General features: G+C 45.9%; 1 protein-coding gene across 2 annotated transcripts in view; it reads right to left on the bottom strand.

Annotated features, from left to right (window-relative positions):
- The window catches only part of STON2 (stonin 2), a 112,804-nt gene that overhangs the window by 18,546 nt on the left and 73,337 nt on the right, over nucleotides 1–20,921 (bottom strand). For both annotated transcript variants that reach the window (XM_060181263.1, XM_060181264.1), the window contains one exon: nucleotides 4,539–6,374. In XM_060181263.1, the coding sequence (XP_060037246.1) occupies nucleotides 4,539–6,374 (1,836 nt within the window). The remainder of the gene's footprint in view (nucleotides 1–4,538; nucleotides 6,375–20,921) is intronic.

The raw sequence follows: 20,921 nt of genomic DNA, 5'->3' as shown, positions 1-20,921 counted from the left end.
GGAAGACCAATATCGAATGGTCTCACTTATAGGTGGGACTTAAAAATAAAAGACAGTAAAAGGGGTGGGGGGCATAAGGTAAAACTTCAACTGGGTGTGGCGTATTGCACCAAAGCAAAGCACTCTGGGAGAAGAAGGAAACAGGGCAAAGGCATTGGGGGCATCGTGGTGCATCTCCTAGACACCAATCAAGAAGAGATGAGAGACTGTGCCTATGTGTCAAACACTACACTGCAAACTATTAACCCCTCAATAAAATAAGTAAAACAAACCCAAAAATATTTAGATCCCTGTTTCCTGGTCTAATGAGAGATGGAATCCTAGCAAAGAAAGGTTTTTTCTTCATTTTCTTTGTGTGTGTGTGTGTGTGTGTGTGTGTGTGTGTGTGTGTGTGTGTGTGTGGAGGGGGGTGGACTTCTTCAGTGCTGCATATCATCTTTGTGGTGGTATCAGTTAGAACATATAACTCCACCCTTAACTCTTGAGCCAAATAGCACAAGGACATAAGACGGTTTGTGATGATTTTTCCCCAGACTGGAGTCTAAGGAAACAGCCCACATTCATGCTTTCTAGAATGTTCTCTGTGATGCCTAGTTGTTCAACTTTTTCTTGGGTTCTCTGAGTTGTCTATATCCTCCAATATTTCTTTTTCCCCCTTTAGACAGCTGTGTGGCTTATGGTGGTCTGGGGAATTGAACCTGGGGTTTAGGAGCCTCAGGCATGAGAGTCTCCTTACATAACTTTTTTTTCTTTAAATAACTGTTATGTTACCTCCCCAATCCTGCAACATTTTTTTTTGCCTCCAGGGTTATCACTGAGGCTCACTGCCTGCCATATCGAATCCACTGCTCCAGGTGGCTATCTTTCCTGTTGTTGTTGCTGACTGCCGTCACTGTTGTTGGATAGGACAGAAAAAAAATTGAGAAAGGAGGGGAAGTCAGAGAGAGGGAAAAGAGGTGCACATGGAGAACTGGGAGCTCCCCAACATTTCTAAAGAAACCTCAAGGTAGTTAGTCTATCGGTGTTGCTTATAAGCACACAAACAATACCCTCACCTAGTACCTTTCAACGCCTGCACTGTGGAAATTACACAGCTATGCTGTCACAGCAGAAAGCACCTCTAGTCTGTGTTTATTATGTGTTTTCTACTAAAAGGACAAATGGCATTGAGAAGAGACCCCTGGGTGTGGCTTTGTAACTTCAGAGGAGTCATGCCACCTCTTGGTCCTTGATTTTCTTATCTGTAGAATAAAGAGGTTTGACTGATTTATTCCCAAGCTCCTCCCAGCCTGAAAGTCCAGTAAGTCCAGAGTGAAATGATCTGAGTCCATGCTTAGTAAACTCAAGAGCTACAAGCTCCCAAGCCCCAGGCCTTGTCTCTTATGCTGATACTCTAGCCAGTAAACAGTAATTTCATCCTTATCACTGCCATTTTGCTCCCAAACACCACGACAGAGTGTGAGGCTTCTCTTTTCTTCCATCAAAGAAAGGCAGAAATCACAGTGTTATCACCAAGTAATTACAGTGCTGACTTGGGAGGAAATGAAGAAGCAAGTACAGAGGGAGAATTTGTTTTTAAAAATTCTGACAGTTTAGAAATAGGGGGTAGCAAATTCATCCTCAAACAGAGGTCCAATTCTCTCTTCAGTCATGCTGCTATACCCAATGTCTGACACAGTACCCTTGGGGTGGGGTGAGGGGCACTGCCTGTGTGTGTGTGTGTGTGTGTGTGTGTGTGTGTGTGTGTGTGTGTGTGTGCGCGTGTGTGTGTGTGCGCATGTGTGTGTGTAGAGGGGGGGTTGAGAGATCCTACAGCCTCTCGCTATCACACTGCTCAGTGACCAACAATACACCCACTTCAAACTCAGAGCAGGAGATGAAGACTCTGTGCTTCATTTGCGGGGAGGATTTCACAGTGAGAAGGAAAGGAAGAGTTTCTGTGTAAGAGAAAGATGTCTCAATCAAAAAATTTCCCAGACCTGTTCTTTGGGCTGGGCTAAGATATCCACTTCTCTTAACAGATGGGCAGATTTTATTATAAACACGAGAAGATGTGGCTTAAGGGATTGTGGGGCTGTGGGCTTGCTGCTTACCACTAGGGTTACCCAGATTCACTTTAAGAAGTAAGCCTGTTGCCTTTATGGTAATAGCTCAGTAAAATATTATTATAGATGGTCCAGGAGGTGGTGCAGTGGATAGAGCACAGGACTCTCTCAAGCGTGAGGTCCTGAGTTCCATCCCCAGCAGCACATGTACCAGAGTGATGTCTGGTTCTTTCTCTCTCTCCTATCTTTCTCATTAATAAATATCAATAATCTTTCTATAAAAAATAGATTGTTATAGTCTCAGTCTCCTAAGAATGTTTATACCTAAATAGACATCTTAGCTATCTCTCATCCTGAGTTTAATAACTCTCATTGGCTCTAATCTTATATTTTGGCCCTCTATTTATTAAACATTTGTATACTTTGCTACCTTTCAACCATTAAGTCCCAGATGCTGCCATGACTCCCACCCTGACCTCCCTGCACAGATGACCACATGGTGAAGTGTCCAGAAACCTCACCTCTCCAGGGCCCTACCCTAGCAAGGAAATATTAGGGACAGAACAGGTCTGTCTAGGAGTATGGATCGACCAGGCAACTGCCCACATGTCAGCAAGAAGCAGTTACAGAAGCTCGAAACTCTGTCCTTCAACATTCCAAAAGGAATTCTGGGTCCATATTCCTAGAGGGGGGAATGTTGAGGGACAGTAGGTACATGGAGGGGACCACCCAGAAAATGGGAATGGTGACAGGCGTGGCTTGGAAAGGTGGAGGTGGGGCTTGGGTGTTAAAAGCTAGACCTGTGGGCTTCTCTTGCTCTCTGTCCGGGTCATCATGTAAGTATTAATTCTGTTTCTCTCTCTCTCCCCCTGTATTTCTCTCTCTCTTTTCTTTTAAGCAGAGCACTGCTCAGCTCTGGCTTATGGAGGTGCAAGGGATTGAACCTGAGATTTTGGAGCCTCAGGCATGAGAGTCTGTTTGCATAACCATTATGCTATTTACCCTCCCCCACCAAACCCCTCATATTTCTCTCTCTCTCATGTTCTAACATGAATATTTTGATTTTCCCGAATAAAATTTTTAATTCCCCCCCCAAAAAAAAGGCTATTAGGAGGCCAGGTAGAGCACACAGGTCACCATGTACAAAGTCCTGGGCTCAAGTCCCCAGTCCCCACTTGTAGAGAGAAGTTTCACGAGCAGTGAAGCAGTGCTGCAGGTGTCTCTTTTTCTATCTCTTCCTCTCTACTGCCCCTTCTTCTCAATTCCTCTTTGTTTCTATCAAAAAGAAGAAGGAGGAGAAGGAGAAGGAAGAGAAGGAGAAGGAGAAGGAGAAGGAGAAGGAGAAGGAGAAGGAGAAGAAGGAGAAGGAGAAGGAGAAAGCCACTAAGAGAGGTGGATACCTTGTGTAGGTACCAAACCCCAGTGACATGCATGGTGACCATAAAAAGAAAAGAATAAAAGAAGAAAGAAATAAAACAGATATAAAAAAAAAGAAGTAGGGCTATTCGAGTTGCATGAGTACTTCCTAGCCCTGTCGTTTCACTAGCTCTTACTGGACCCAGGAGGACAGCCCTTGTGTCACTCGAGCACAAAGGCAGCACTGAGAGGGGAGAGCGGCCAGGTTTTTGTATTTAAAGCAAAACCTTCCTTCCTCAACTTTTCGCCAGACAGAATTGCAGCCTTGTGAACCTTCATGTCCTGGTTGGTTCTCTGGCCTAACTGGAGGCCACCTCTCCTCTTCCAGATCCCTGACTCTCAATTCTGAGCTAGAGAAGTGAGGGACTGGCAGGCCTCTTGCACAGACTGGCTGGAGTCCTACCTTCAACTCCTCACCTGTGCTTATATCTGTGACTGGTTATAAAGTGACCCTGTTGCCTATGCCCTGGGCATGGCTAACCCAGTGGCCTTCTGTGACCTGGAAACAGGGCCCAGATAGTACCGTAATGAGCCAGGGGCCAGGTGGTGGCACAACCACTAAAGCATACAAGTTACCCGGTGAGAGGACTTAGGTTTGAACCCCTGGTCCCCACCTGAAAGAGGAAACTTCACAAATGGTTCTCTCTCCCACTCTTGCCCTATTTTTCTTTGTGTCTATTATAATGGGGGGGGGGGAAGCCCAGAAATGGTGAACTTATTGTGCAGGCACTGAGCCCCAGCTGATAACCCTGGTGGCAAATAAAATAAGATAAAACAAAACAAAGACTGTGATCTGTGATGAGTCAACAAAGATGGGGAATTCATAAGCAAAGTAATGCATACTTTGGGGAGGAAGCGTGCTGTGAGAAAGTGAAAAGAGGGTGCAAAGTGGGTCGCTCATGTCCTCTGCTTATTTTGCTCAAAGAGCTTTAGTTTTTCTTGTCCAGCTGCCCCTCCATAAGCCTGCCCGTCACACAACTGAACTCAGTACTCTGCAGGGAAACAGGGCATGGGACGCTGACCCTAGCTCTGTGGCAACCGCAGGGTGGCACTCAGAGACGAGGAGCCTCCACCCACCTGAGTTCTTGTCGGGCAGCCGGCTTATCCTCCACACGATGGCGTTGAAGGCATGCTCGTATTTGGCCGTCCCCAGAGTGACTCTCATGACGGGCTCCGAGCCAGAGACACTTGTCGAGCCAAAACTGGCCCCCCGGTTCACTTTGGCCTTCAGAGACTTCTCCCCCAGGACACTGTCCCTGCGGAAGTTTTTCACCCACTCGCTGGGCACGGGGTAGCGAACCATCACGTTCTCACAGGGCACCTGGGTGAGAGGGTCTCGGTTAGAGGAGAAGCCGGGGGACATGCGGAGCCAGCTCTGCACCTCCACTTCCGCCCCGTTGATGCTGGCTGCCGTCCTGAGCGTGAAGGGCAAGGTCTTCTCTGCAAACACCGTGCGGAACCGCATCAGCTCAAACCTGCACGCATCCAGGGGGTTGAACAGCACCACCCTCGAGTTGTGGAAGACATCCTCGTCCACGCAGCCGTGGAAACGGCACTCGTGGAGCTTGATCCACTTGGTGGTGGTGGTGGGCATGATGGCCTGTCGGGAGACGATCTCGTTCCCTTTGACAAGCACGTCGTTGAGCCCCAAGCGACACTCCGCCAGCCCGGATAAGAAAGTCAGGACGTGTATCCGGGTCAGGACGCGGTGCTGCAGAATCTGGCTGTCTTTTTTGCCCACGATCCCTGAGAATTCATCTCTGACATCCACGGTCATCTCCTCTTCCAGGTAATTCAAGCCGACGGTGGTCAGGTCCGTGGACACCACTGGCAGGCTCATGAGATGGTTCTGAACCGCACGGATGAAGCTCAGGAAGTCGTCGTAGTTGGTGGTACCCAGCTTAATCACCTGCTCCCGCTCTGCTGTGTGGGTCACGGCAGGCTTGGGCTGGTATTTCTTCTTCTCTTTGTAGGTCACACGGTCAATGCGCAGGCTGTGGATCCGGCCGTTCTCATCATAGTTTTGGAGCCGCGGTTCTGAGATCTCGTGCCAGATCTCCAGCTTGAGTTCGCGGAATGGTTTCTCCAGGCCCTGCTCGTAGTAGAGCTGCAGGTAACCACGGTCTGTCAGTTTGATGTAGATGGGCCCCCAGTGCCTGGAGGACATGATGTTTTTCTTCTCAGGTATCCTCAGCATCATCTGCCACCCGTCCCTGCGTTGAGCTGATGCAGACCCCGGCAGGTGATCATCCAGTTCAACCCAGGCGATCGGGTCATCGTCAGGCAGTGCCGCGCTGCCCAAGTGGTCCGGATCATCAATCTGGAGCTGTTTGAGTTTCTCAACAGCCTCAGAGTGGGACTGGCTTTTGCTTGAGTCATCAAAGCTGATGGCATCCTGGTAGACGACAATGAGGGAGTCTCTTTGGCTTTTGTCTGCGGTACTGGCAACGGAACTGTTTTGGGAACGTCTCTCTTGCTCTTCAAAGAAGGCGCTGAAGGGGTTGATGGGGGACGGCTGGACATCCTGTAAGGTCTCGTTCAGGAAAGGGTTGGTGGCTCTCCACGGTGGAGCCTCTGTTATGGACGGGGGTTGGTTCAGGGAGGAAATGTCCAGTTTCTGAACTTTGGGCAAGTTCATCAAAGTACTCTTGGGACGTTCTCTCTTAAATGACCCAGTTGAGTTAGAGGGTACATCTGGGGTCACAGATGCAGTAGGTGGTATATCTGGCTTCAGAGGAGAGGGGACAGGAGGCAAAGGGTGGCTGACCTCATTGTCATCAAAAGTGACCCAGCTGGGGAAGCGGGCAGAGGTCACCGGAGTAGCAGGGTGTCCGTTCATGGCTGGGCTGCTGGCCTGCCAGCTCTCCGCCTCCATCTCTACCTCTTCATCCTCCTGGAGCGAGGAAGAATTATCTGAAAGTTGAAAAAGAACACATGAAGGGCTGCGGTTGAGAACCTTTGGGAAGAATGAGGAAACTAAGGTATGGGAATGAGGTCTAAAGGACTAGAATTTTTTCTGGAATCAAGCAAATAAAGGCGCTCCATACCATTCTCAAGCGATTAGCCTGGGCACGGGTGCCAATACTGCAACAAGCAGTCTGGAGAGGCCATACATTAAATGTAGAAGGAATTTATTTATTTTTATTTTTTAATTAATCTTTTAAAAATATTTATTTATTCCCTTTTTGTTGTTCTTGTTGTTTTGATTGCTGTACTTATTATTGTTGTCGTCGTTGTTGGATAGGACAGAGAGAAATGGATAGGGGAGGGGAAGACAGAGAGGGGGAGAGAAAGATAGACACCTGCAGACCTGCTTCATCACTTGTGAAGCGACTCCCCTGCAGGTGGGGAGCCGGGGCTTGAACCATGATCCTTACGCTGGTCCTTGTGCTTTGTGCCACCTGCGCTTAACCCGCTGCACTACCAGCCGACTCCCTGTAGAAGGAATTTAAATGGCATCTGTAGATCTCCAAAGTAGGAACAAGACTCCTCACAGTTTAACCCATATGTTTTTCCTTCAATTTATTATTATTATTTGACAGGACAGAGAGAAACTGAGAGGCACAGGGGAAATGGGAGAGACAGAGAGACACCTGCAGCACTGCTTCACCACTTATGAAGCTTCTCCACCGCATGTGGGGACTAGGAGCTTGAACTGGGGTCCTTGTGCAGGGTAATATGTGCACTCAATCAGCTCTACTACCACCTGGCCCCTTTCCCTTCTTCTTGAAGAAGTTAATGTCACAGATATTTTATTTACTATGCTCTAAAGCATGTACTTTTTAACTTATAAAGCATTAAAAAACTGCCTTTTCTATCAAATGATAAAAGCTGATCTTATCGTAGAAAACATTATATTATAAATTATATAATTGGGAGTCGGGTTAAGCGCACATGGCATGAAGCACAAGGACCAGTGTAAGGATCCTGGTTCAAGCCCCCGGCTCTCCACCTGCGGGGGGGGGGGGGGGTGTCACTTCTCAAGTGGTGAAGCAGGTCTATAAGTGTCTATCTTTCTCTCCCCTACTCTGTTGATTTCTCTCTGACCTATCCAACAACAACAGCAATGACAACAACAATAACAACAACAACAACAAGGGCAACAAAATGAGAAAAACGGCCTCCAGGAGCAGTGGATTCATAGTGCTGGCACTGAGCCCCAGCGATAACCCTGGAAGCAAAACAAACAAACAAACAATAAATTATATGATTGTAAATAATGCAACTGGATATACTTAATCCTAAATAACTTAATCCTAAATATAGCCAATAAAAATTAAAGGTAGCATTTTAACACCCTTAGTATGAAATAATTTCATATTTATTTATTTATTTTGCCTCCAGGGTTATTGCTGGGGCTCACTGCAGGCACTATGAGTCCCCTGTTCCTGGTGGCCATTTTTTCCATTTTACTGGATAAGACAAAGAGAAACTGAGAGAGAAGGGGAGGTAGAAAGGGAGAGAGAGACACCTGCAGATCTGCTTCGCTGCCTGTAAAGCATCCCCCTGCAGGTGGGGAAGCAGAGGCTCAAACCTGGTTCCTTGTGCAGTCCCTGTGCTTAGTACTAAGTGCGCTTACCTGGGTGCGACACTGCCCGGCCCCTGTGAAATAAGTTCATATTTAAATGAATGAGGCAAATATAAAACCCCATTAAAAATACAGGCAGAGTATATACACAGGCAACTCAGAAAACAATTAAGAATGTCAAATTAGCATGTGAAAAACTGTCCAAATTTCATTAGTAATAAGAAAAATCAAGAGTGAGAGAGGTAGCTCAGTGACAGAGCTCTGCCTTGCATGTGTGAAGCCTTCAGTTCAATTCCTGGCAACCCTGGAGAATAACAAGAAAATCAGAGCTCCATGGAGGGTGGAGTAATGCTTGATGCCTGTGCCCTCTCTGTCGCTTCCCTCCCTCTCTCGCACACACTGAAAAACCGGGCCCCACAGGCAGCTTAGTGGTAACAGAACAAGTGTGAGCCTTTAGTTTACCCCTGGCAACCATTAAAAATACAAGAAAGAAAAAGAGAAAAACTAAGATCAAACAAACAAAAAACAGTGAAGATATTTTATATGCAGTAAGGCAAGGAAATAAGGCTATGAACACCAACAAGACTGCAATTTACTACAAACTCTGAAAATGGGTCTGGCAAGTTCTTCAAAGAACCTTAGAAATATTAATAGACAATGATCTAGTAATTCTACTTAAGAGAAATAAATAAAATATGTGAACCAAGACTTAGGTGAATGTTAAGAAACTAAGATGGTCACTATGCTATTTATAAGTATGTAGTGATATGAGACAATGTCCATGATACAATCTTTGTTTATTCTAAAACAGTTTCTCATCCTGGGGCTTATTTAATGAAAAAGAAAAAAATATCTTAACAAAATCAAACTCCACCCTCGGAGGGCCTTCAAGGAAGGAGATACAGGGCTTGAGGAAAAACTGTTTTTAATGATTTTATTATTTATGAATGAGAGATTGGTGGGGAAAGGCAGAGGGAGAACTAGAGCATGAGGTACCAGGGTTTGAACTTGGGACCTCATACTTGAGAGTCCTATGCTTTATCTACTGTACCACCTCCTGGGCAACAGGCCTTGAATCCTGATGCAAAGAAGATCCAAACCTTTCAGTGCACAAGGGCCTATGTGTTTTCTGAGAAGTGAGCGAGAAATCTTAAGCAAAGCATGCACTCTGAAGAAAAAAATGGCAAATCTTTTTGGCATGTGGTAAATACTCAGTAAGGATGAGTCAGAAATGAAAGCTTGGGGGTAGTTCTTTGATTCTCTCTCTAGAGAAATATGTATGGGGATCTTTGCCGTCATTCTGCCTGCTGTTTCCACTGCCAGTGATTTGAAGTGAAAAGAGAAATGGATAAGGGGGCCAGTTGGTGGCGCACCTGGTTGAGTGTTACAGTGCGCAAGGACCCAGGTTGGAGCCCCTGGTCCCCAACTGCAGGGGGAAAGCTTCACAAGTGGTGAAGCAGGGCTGCAGATGTCTCTCTGTCTCTCTCCCTCTCTATCACCCCCTTCCCTCTCAATTTCTGTCTCTATCCAACAAATAAAGATTTTAAAAAGAGAGAGAGAGAGAAATGGATAATCAAACTGCTGTATTAAATCAGGATATCCCATCCACCAAGCTAGCAATACCACATATAATTGCAAATGTAATTAGATGTGGATGGGATGATTGGTTTGTCATCTGTCTGTCCTAGTCCAACAAATACCAATCCCTTCTGCTGAAAATGTCAGTTAGAAAAGGTATACACGGGAGTCGGGCAGTAGCACAGCGGGTTAAGTGCAGGTGGCACAAAGCGCAAGGATCAGCATAAGGATCCTGGTTCGAGCCCCTGGCTCCCCACCTGCAGGGGAGTCGCTTCACAAGTGGTGAAGCAGGTTTGCAGGGGTCTGTCTTTCTCTCCCCCCTTCTGCCTTCCCCTCCTCTCTCCCTTTCTCTCTGTCCTATTCCACAACAATGATATCAATAACAACAAGGGCAACAAAAGGGAGTAAATAAATAAATAAATATTAAAAAAATAAAACGGTATACACACTTATCCCAAGAGTAGAATGAACACAAAGTATTTTCTTTTACACTTTTTTCCTTGGCCTCCATACACGCATGATTCCACTGCTCACAGACAGACATTTTTCATTCTTTTTGTTATAAATAGAGACAGAGAGGAAGAGACATCATAGCACTGATCTACTCTCCCAGTGCTGTCCTTGGTGCTCCCATGAAGTGCTGGGGACTTGAAACTGGGGTCTTAGGCACAGCAAGGTTTATACTTTACCAAGGGAGCCGCCTACCGGTCCTCCATAGTCGTTCCTGTAGAGAGACACCACCACAGAGGGATTTCAAAGCATTTTAAAAATAAAGACGAGCCTCTTTCAAATTAATCTCCAATCTCCTTCTGTAGATGTGTAGATTTTTGTTTGTTCGCCTCCAGGGTTATCACTGGGGTTCGGTGCCTGCACTACAAATCCACTGCTCCTGGCCGCCATCTTTTTCCCATTGTTGTTGTTGCCGTTATTGTTGCTGTTGTGCAGGACAGAGAGAAATGGAGAGAGGAGGGGAAGATAGAGGGGGAGAGAAAGACAGACACCTGCAGACCTGCTCTACTGCCTGTGAAGCGACTCCCCTGCAAGTGGGGAGCCGGGGAGTCGAACCCGAATTCTTGTGGCGGTCCTTATGCTTCACACTATGTGTGCTTAGCCCACTGCGCCACCACCCGGCCCGCCCGCAGATTTTTTTTTTAATAAGCATTTAAAAAATATTTTTATTTATTATTGGGTAAAGACAGAAAAGTTGAGAGAGGAATGGGAGATAGACAGGGAAAGAGAGACAAGGAGATAGAAAGGAAAAGAGACAGAGACACCTGCAGCCCTGCTTCACCACTCATGAAGCTTTCCCCCTGCAGGTGGGGACCAGGGGCTTGAACCTGGGTCCTTGTGCACTGTAATGTGTGTGCTTAACCAGGCATATCACCACCTGATCCCTGATTTTTTTTTTTTTTTAATGAAGGCAAAAGGGGTTAGGAAACAACTTAGGTTTACAGGATTTATATTTTATTTCTTCTCAACACCATCATCATTATATTATTATTGTAATGGGCGCCAAAGGGAACATTGTGGCTCCCTGTAAAATACAACCACTTCCTCGGAAGAGTCACTGATCCCTAGTGAAATGAGAAAAGGGTGGATCTCAAAACTCATCAGTTTCCAGTGAAGCAGCTCTATGAAGCTTTTGTAAAGTCAGTCAGTCTTCAGACAGCCCTGAGCTGACCTCCCCCTTGGAAATGGGATATCCTTTTTGCCTCTGGGGTAATCGCCACTCCCTCCTTTAAAGTAAGTTCAAGTCCTTTTCCTTTGCCTCCAAGATTTCTGTCAAGGCTGTGTATATACTTGCTACCAAAGGATTCCCTTTTGTTGGAAATCTTGTCCTTAAAAAAAGAGGACTTCTCATCTCCCTTTCCAGAAAATAAGACGGGGATGAAAGGACTCTGTCTCCACAAAAGTAATTTTCTTACAATAAATTCCTTTATTAGCCAAGTTATCTGAAACCAAGTCCTGGACAGCTTTTTGGAGACACTGGCTTAAGAGAAACGCACTTTAAATGAACAGTCTTAGGATTTGGAGTAGACATTTTAAATTAAATTAAATTTCAGGATCCTATATTCTCTTTGACAGACATTAAAAAGGACTAAAAGACTGTCACAAAATTCTCTACTGTGGCAGCTTCATCTCCTATTATTTTAATCTGTCTTAAAAATTCATTCTTTGGGGGAGTCTGGTGGTGGTGCAGCAGGTAAAGCGCACGTGGCATGAAGCACAAGGACCGGCGTGAGGATCACGGATTGAGCTCCCGGCTCCCCACCTGCAGGGGAGTCACTTCACAGACGGTGAAGCAGGTCTGCAGGTGTCTTTCTCTCCCTCTCTCTGTCTTCCCCTTCTCTCTCCACTTCTCTCTGTCCTATCTAACAACTACGACATCAGTAACAACAACAATAGCTACAACAACAATAAAAAGTCAACAAAGGCAACAAAAGGGAAAATAAGTAAATAAAATTTTTTAAAAATTAAAAAAAATTCATCCTTTGGGACAGTGGGTATAGATCAAATTTCTGGAAAAGAGAATTTACTTTTCTATAGAAGTCATTCAGAAGAGAAAACGCCTTAACAAAAGTATTTTTAGCGATGAAAAGCAGTGGGAATCTATAGTTCACACGAAGATAAAGTATTTCTTGAGGCAAGCATAAAGACTGCCAAATACTACTTTTTAACCTTTTATTAATAAAATGGACTTCCCTATTTGAGACATTTTTCTCACTGTGTATGTACATACGTATATATATATATTCTTAATTTTGCTTCACAGGCGGTGAAGCAGGTCTGCAGGTGTCTATCTTACTCTCCCCCCTCTCTCTTCCCTTCCTCTCCATTTCTCTCTGTCCTATCCAACAACAACATCAGTTACAACAACAATAAAACAAGGGCAACAAAAGGGAATAAATAAAATAAAAAATAAGTTTAATAATAATAAAAAAAAAGAATCAGGGTGGTGTGTAGCACCATGAAAGCCAATATACTAACTTCCCAAAGTCTGAGTTCTTCGCTTTTCTTCTAACTCTGTAAGCTACTTTACCCTTAGATTAAATTCCTTTTGCTTCAAGTTGGCTTCTGTTGCTTACCATGCAAGCTCACTGACAGCCAGGAGGAGGTGGATGAAAAGAAAGAAGTCTGGAGGAATTATGTGCAGACAGACCTTCTCAGAACCTTACGAGCTTGTATGGCTATTATACAAAAGTATTTTCTCGGGGTCAGGTGGTGGCGCACCTGGTTACGTGTGCATGTTACAATGCTTAAGGACCTGGGTTCAAGCCCCTGGTCCCCACCTGCAGGGGGAAAGCTTCACGAGTGAAGTATATTCGCAGGTGTCTCTCTTCCTCACTATCTTCCTTTCCTCTCTATATCTGGTTGTTGCTAGCAAACAAATAAAGATAGTAACAAAATTTTTTCAACTATTTTCTTTTTAATGTTCTCTCTCCTCTCCTCTCCTCTATTCTTTTCACAAAAACAAACAGAACCAAAACAATATTTATTTTCTCTCCGCACCCGGACTCCACAGCCCCCCCCCCCCCCCCCGTCCCCCACACCCCACCCCGTGGCTCCTCTTGTCTCCCACAGGTGCCTTGGCCCTCGGCTCCCACAGCTCTTCCTGGACCCCCCCACCCCAGCCCACCACACCCGCATCCCCACAACCCTACGACCCCATGACCCCCTGCCACCTCCCACCATATCCCCTGGCACACGAGAACCCTGCAGCCCCCACCCCAGGCTCCAACTACCCCCCGCCCTCACTCTCTCCCCCTGCCATGCCCAGGGCCTTGCGAAGCCCTCAGTCCCCACCCAGATCCACTCAGCCCTGAGACCCACCACCTGCTCTGGCCTCCACACACCTGTCTCCACACACCCCTGCCAGACCTCAGAGCCACCCTCGACCTCCACCCCTACTGACTCCTAACTCAGCTATCCCCACCTCCCTGTCTCTCTGCCTGTCCCCACCCACGTCACACCTGTTCTCTCAAACCCATCCCTATCTCCAACCAACCCCTACATATCCCCTCCCAGCTTCCCTCTACCTTTCCCCACCCTCAAACCAACCCCTCCCACCCCCTAACAGTCCCCTCCCACCCCTACCTATCCCCTCCCATCCTTCCTCTAACTCTACCTATCCCCACCCACCATCCCCTCCCACCCCCTTCCTATCCCCTCCCAACCCCTACCTATCCCTTCCACCCACTACATATCCCCTCCCCACTACCTCTACCACCCTCTCCCTACCTATCCCCCACCCTCTCTCTAACCACAACCTATCCCCACCCTCTACCTATCCCCACCCACCCCTATCTCCCCCACCCCATACCTATCCCCTCCCAACCTCCCTCTACCTCCCACCCCCTACCTATCCCCTCTCATCCCTACCTAACTAACCCAACCCCTACCTATCCCTCCCCACACCCTACCTATCTTGTTTGTTTTATATTTTATTTATTTATTTTCCATTTTGTTTGCCCTTATTTTTTATTGTTGTAATTATTATTGTTGTTACTGATTTCATCATTGTTAGATAGGACAGAGAGAAATAGAGAGAGGAGGGGAAGACATAGAGGGGAGAAAAAGATAGACACCTGCAGACCTGCTTCACCACCTGTGAAGCGACTCCCCTTGCAGGTGGGGAGCCGGGGGCTCCAACCGGGATCCTGATGCCGGTCCTTGTGCTTGGGGCCACGGGCGCTTAACCCGCTATGCCACTGCCCGACTCCCCAGAACAGTATTCTTATTGCTTAAATAATACAAGAAACATGCCCTTAGCTTCTCAGGGTAGATAGAAGGAATTTGAAGACTCTCACCTAAGAACTGTCATCTTTGGCCAGGGTCAGTCTTAACACAAACGCGTGGGAAGTGGATGGATCCTGATTACATAATGAAGAGGTCAAGAGCGTAGCCTGCTCCAGCCTGCTCCACCTACTAGCTCTGTGCTGTGGGCAACTTTGACTTAGATGCAGTAGACCTCAGTGCCCTCTACTGTAAAATGGAGATAATGACCGTACTTCCCTGTTAATTTGTGGTTTGAATTGAATTAAGCCATATAAACTTTACACGGCAAACATATATGTATTTGATGCTATGATGATGATGATTCCTTAGAGTCTGGGTTCCCTGGGGGCCAATGTTGGAAAGAGACACGACACTGAAAGAGCTTTGATAAAGTCATATAATAAAAGGTTAGTTCCAGTGCTGGCTCTGTCAGCAACTTGCTGTATCCTGGGCAAGCCTCTTTGTTCCAGTTCCGTACTGCAGCAGGGGATAAACCCCAATTGCAGTTCTAGGAAGCAAATATAAAATAAACACATGAAAATGTTTCTGAACGTTCAGCAGTGCTCAATCACTACATGGCAAAGCCTTTTATCACCACTCAGGTATTCATGTCATTGTAGACTCTCAAATGTGTGCAGATACTGTATAAAAACCAACTGAGGTAGTTGGGTGATAAGCGCAGGTGGCACAAAGCACAAGGACCGGTGTAAGGATCCCAGTTTGAGCCCTCCGCTCCCCATCTGCAAGGGGGCCGCTTCACAAGCGGTGAAACAGGTCTGCACGTGTCTTTCTCCCCCCACCCCGTCTTCCCCTCCTCTCTCCATTTCTCTCTGTCCTATCCAACAATGATGACATCAATAACAGTAATAAACAATAAACAATAAAACAAGGGCAACAAAAGGTAATATATAAATATAAAAAAAGATGTGGACTAATTACAAATAGTTTTGTTTTTTTTTTAAAAAAAACCACCTGAATTTTGTTGCCATCTGCAATGAGCAATGTCACTAGCCTGGTGTGTCTCCATTGAACTGTCTCACTCTGCACATAAACATCTGTGAATTCATGTGCTGGCAGAGTATGGATTACTCAGAATCAGTGTTATAGAAAGAACCTCCAGTTTCTGTTTGTAAAAACACTTTGGTGTTTTCAAGAGGGAGCATACTAAACAGGCAGTGTGGCAGTACCAGCAGTGCTGGCAGCACTTGTCTGGGCTGTTGGCGTGCGTACTGCGTATGCTGAAAGCATCTTAGCAGAGCTAGAAGGCAGCCATCTCAGAGCAAGCACGTATGTAGTGGCTGACTACCTGGGTGCAGAGCAGCAGATGGAAAAAGCAAGAAAGAAAGACGATGCTGCAGTGAGGGTGGTGAGCGCTGGGTGACCTGTGTCATGGAGTAAATTTGGTCCCTGCTGACATTTCAAGTCAGAGACTTCAGCAGACAGAGATGAGGTCATGGGGATTGAACTCTAAAGCTTCTTGTTCGGCTGTGACATACTGTGCAGTGTTGACAAACATGCTCTCCCTTTCGTGACAGGTAGACACACAGCAGGTAGCAACGTGAAGTGGCCGTGTGCACTTAACCCACTGTGCCCATGAGAGAAATCAAGTACAGGACATGAGAGAGAACTGTCTGCCCCTCTCTAAGCAAGGGTCTCACTCTGGAGGACTCACTATAGGGCGATTACATAATGCAAAAGAATTTAGCTTATTCAAGGACTTTTTCTCACTGACACTTCACAATCTAATTTATTAAACTTCTTGGCGATAAACACACAGAATACAGAACAATTCTAAACAGAACTGCCAAGCACTGAGATTTCTTTATTTCTTCCTCCCTCTTCCTCTCTGACTATCATTGCTGGGGCTTCCGAGGTGCAAGGCAGTTTATATGGTAGAGTGCACAGTTCATCATGTACCAGACCCAGGTCTGAGCCCCAGCACCACATAGGGGCGCCATGCAACGAGAGAAGCTGCACACGCATCAAGGCGTTGTGGTATGCCTTCATCTCCTGGTGTCTCTTTCTCTTCCTATCTCTTGCTCTCTTTGTGGAAATTAAACTAATCCACTGGGAGCAGTTAAATCATGCAGGCATGGAGTTCCAGTAAAGATCTAGTAGAAGAAAGAAAGAGAGGAAGGGAGGGAGGGAGGGAGGAGGGAGGGAGTGAGGAGGGATGAAGGAAGGAAGGAAGGAAGGAAAGAAGGAAGGAAGGAAGGAAGGAAGCAAAGAAGGAAGGAAAGAAAAGAAGGGAAGGCAGGTGGGGACCAGGTGATAGCATAGCGGGTTAAGCGCAGGTGACACGAAAGGCAAAGACTAGCATGAGGATCCTGGTTCGAGACCTCGGCTCCCCATCTGCAGGGGGGGTCACTTCACAAGCAGTGAAGCAGGTCTGCAGGTGTCTATCTTTCTCTCCCCCTCTCTCCTTTTTTCTCTGTCCTATCCAAGAATGACAGCAATAACAACAACAATAATAGCAACAACAAAGATAAACAACAAGGGCAACAAAGGGGAAAAAATGGCCTCCAGGAGCAGTGAATTCATAGTGCAGGCATCGAGACCCAGCAATAACCCTGGAGGCAAAAAAAAAAAAAAAAGATAGAAGGTGGGAGAAGGGAAGCAGGAAAGAAAGACATGGAAACCATAGTAATAAAGGACACAGGCTTCCTTGTCACAGGCTGCTTACGTGGTGAAGCAGGGGTCAGACCTGGGTAGAGGACATGGTGGAGCAAGATCCCCCCCCCAGGTGAGCTATCTCCACACCACACACACACACACACACACACACACACACACACACGAATTATTTCTCCCCTATTTTCAGATTTTCAGAGAAAATATTTAAAGAAAGAACAGATTTTTTTTTTTTTTTGCCTCCAGGGTTATTGCTGGGGCTCCGGTGCCTACACTACGAATCCACTGGTCCTGGAGCATTTTTCTCATTTTGTTGCCCTTGTTGTTGTCGTTATTATTATTATTATTGTTGTTGTCATTGCTGTTGCATATATACACATGCCACGAATCTCCAGGGCCAGGTAAGGACCTTTAGAAGTATCTGTTCCTGAGCAAGCGGTTCAGTTGCTCATTCTAGCTCTCCCCATTTAAAAAAAAAAGGAGAATGAGGTGGAGAGGGAGGTGCCTCACTGGTAGACTGCACAACTTGCATATATGCACAGTGCTAACTGGTATGTCTGTCTCATAAGATAAATATAAATTGTCAAGAGACAAAACAACAGATAAAAATTTAAAAAGGGGGGTCAGGCGGTAGCGCGGTGGGTTAAGCACGCGTGGCGCAAAGCGCAAGGACTGGTGTAAGGATCCAGGTTCAAGATACCTGCAGCCCTGCTTCACCACTCATGAAGTTTTCCCCCTGCAGGTGAGGACCAGGGGCTTGAACCCGGGTCCTTGTGTGCACTGTAATGAGTGCTTAGCCAGAAGCACCTGGCCCCTCCACTCCCCTCTCAATTTCTCTCTGTCTCTATTGAACATACATAAATAAAACATTTTAAAAAAGAAAAATAAGGAATTGGCATGTCGCACCAAAGTAAAAGACTCTGCGGTGGGCCAGGGTGGGGTAGAGAATACAGGTTTCCCCCCCCAAAAAAAATGAAGAGGACCTAGTGGGGGATATACTGTTATATGGAAAACTGGGAAATGTTATGCATGTACAAGCTATTGTATTTACTGCCGAATATAAAACGTTAATTCCCCAATAAAGAAATTTAAAAAAGAAAGAAAGAAAAGTGAGGGGATGTCATTTAATCTTGCAATAACACTAAGAACAATAAACAAGAGCAGTAAGCTGGTCTCTACAGGACAATACGGTTGTGAGGAGCTCATGAGATGCACGGATGCCTGTGAATTCACTTGTGAAATGTGGCTTGACAGACACTCTAAACTACTCTAATTACTACTGGCAAGAGACGGGGGAGGGGCAACTTTTCACTTTAAGGCTTTTCCTTGTTTAGGATAAAAGTTTAAATGAGCAGGAATTGGGAGGTGGCTCACCTACTTGAGCACACATGTTACCATGTGCAAGGACCCAGGTTCAAGGCCCCGTTCCCCAAATGGGGCAGGAGGAAGCTTCATAAGTGGTGAAATACTACTGCAGGAGGCTCTATCTCTCTCTCTCTTTCTCTCTCTCTTTCTCTCCAGAGCACTGCTCAGCTCTGGCTTATGGTGATCAGGTGAATTGAACCTGGGAATTCAAAGTCTCAGGCATGAGAGTCTCTTTGCATAACCACTATGCTATCTCCCCCACCTCCTCTTCTTCTCTATATTCCTCTCCCCTCTCAGTGTCTCTCTGTCCTACCCAAAATAAATGAATGAAATAAAATACATATTTTTGAAAGTTTCAATTACCATTATATTAGAAAACAAACTGACTTAGTCTTTTGTTTCTGCTTGCTTGGCTTACCAGGGCCTTTGTGCTTATGTGTGCATACTACTTCCCAACAGAAACCAGACTGTGTGGTGAGGATATAATGTTACCAGCACCAGGCCCCAGATTCATACCCATGTAGCTTTTCAGCTCCTCTTTCCTCTTTTGTCTAGCTCGTAGCAATGTCCACTTTAATCTGCATCTTGTCCCTCTAGTGGTCTATTGTCAGGCAATTGTGAGGATGTGGTTGAGCTTGGCAGGGTTTGACCTGAGGAGTGTGTCTATCCTGTCAATCTCTCTCTCTATACCGAGAGGTTGAGCAAGAAGGGACAGGAGTAACCCCAAAGGTGTGCCCCATCTTATCAGACTCCCTGCCTCACAAAGCACCCTGCATTCCTGATACTATGGCCATTAGATAAAAAGAAAGGGGAAGATGTCGGGAAATTGTGAGGATGTGGTTGAGCTCGGCAGGGTTCACAAAAAACCCTGCATTCCTGATACTATGGCCTATCTACATAATCACTGTTTTGCCTGAAAGATTCCCACTCATTCCATTCCTTTGATCTATCTTCTTTCTACCCTCAAGACCCTCCCTGACTCCAGGGTATTATTAATCCCTAGTTAAAACCCTCGCCAGGTATTATTAATCCCTAGTTAAAACCCTCACAATGGTTGCTAAGGAAGTTCCTACCTTTCCAGCCCCATTTTGCCTTTCTCCAGCCATTTCCGTTTCCAACTTGCCACTTCTGGGTCTGTCTTTTAAAAGCCGTGGCTCTCTGATCAATAAAGGCATTGCATTGTCTCGCCACATATTTGGTTCCTGAGTCATCTCCCTCACGTTGCCAACTGAGTAGCAGCCCAGGCTGGCTCTGGTCGAGTTCTCTCCAGCCCAGAGAGTATGTGCCCGGGGAAGAGGCACCCCCACGCTAGCCCGGCATTCTATAAATTTCTAGAGCTGAGACTAGCAGTATTGAATGAATTTCAGAGAGACAACCCAGAGAGGCAGAACCAAAACAGAACTTTAATATGTAGGGTTCATCTGTAGCACCTGTACTAGAGATTTTAATGTTTTAATTTTTTTCTTTTTTAATATTTATTTATTCCCTTTTGTTGCCCTTGTTGTTTTATTGTTGTAGTTATTACTGATGGCATTGTTGTTGGATAGGACAGACAAAAATGAGAGAAAGGAGGGGAAGACAGAGAGAGGGAGAGAAAGACAGACACCTGCAGACCTGATAAGTAGTTAGTGCTTCTGAATATTAACTCACACTAAGTAAGAGCTCAGAAGTAACTTCCAAGACCACAGGCTCTTTTTTCTACTGGAACTAGAATTATGGTGATTGAGTGTGTATATGGACAGGTGACTGACAAACTGCACAAGAAGGTTTCCATACTTAATCACCAGAGCAAAAAACAGTTCCATAAGGAACAGGGCACAAGAGAGGAGACTTACACTGTTTCACAAGCAAGTTGTGGGAGACCCTGGGCAGAATATTTCAGCTTCCCAAATCTCAGGGCCCTGACCTATAAAATAGGGTCATGCTGTCCCTGGGATGTCCTGAGAATCACAAGTCATGAAGGCATAGAACAGACACCATAGAGGATTATTTCTGTGGCCATGAGTATTGTGAGGCACTGCTGTCTGTATTTTCAGGGAAGCCAAGGAGAAGATGTATGCTCTCAGCTGACTGCTTTTGTGGGAGAGAGGCCATCCTCAGGGCTTTTTGCCTGCTTGTATGGAGAGATGTTCAATGAAGGGTAACAGAGAATGAAATCACTAGAATGTGCGCTCGGTGAGGGAATGGCTGTCAGGAGAGAAAACGGTGGGAGAGAAGAGGAAGCAGCTTTCAGGAGAACTACATGCCTCGTTACTAGATGCTCACCTAGTTAAAGCAGGCCCTACATTTTACATTACTCTAAATTTTACCTTGCTTTTTTATTTAAAATTTATTTATTTGTTTATTTTTTTGGGTAGAGACAGAGAGAAATTGAGAGGGGAGGGGCAGTAGAGAAAGAGAGAGCAAGACACCCCTGCAGACCTGCTTCAACACTTGTGAAGCTTTCCACAGGGGCCTGAACCCTGGTCCTCGTGCACTGTAACATGTGAGCTTAACCAGGTACTCCACCACCTGGCCCCAAACTGTTTTTTGGTTTTGTTTTTTGTTTTTTTTTTTAGCCAGAGCACTGCTCAGCTCTGGCT

Source organism: Erinaceus europaeus, chromosome 22, assembly GCF_950295315.1.
Source record: "Erinaceus europaeus chromosome 22, mEriEur2.1, whole genome shotgun sequence".
Taxonomy (NCBI): Eukaryota; Metazoa; Chordata; class Mammalia; order Eulipotyphla; family Erinaceidae; genus Erinaceus; species Erinaceus europaeus.
This window is presented reverse-complemented; position numbering and strand designations above follow the sequence as displayed.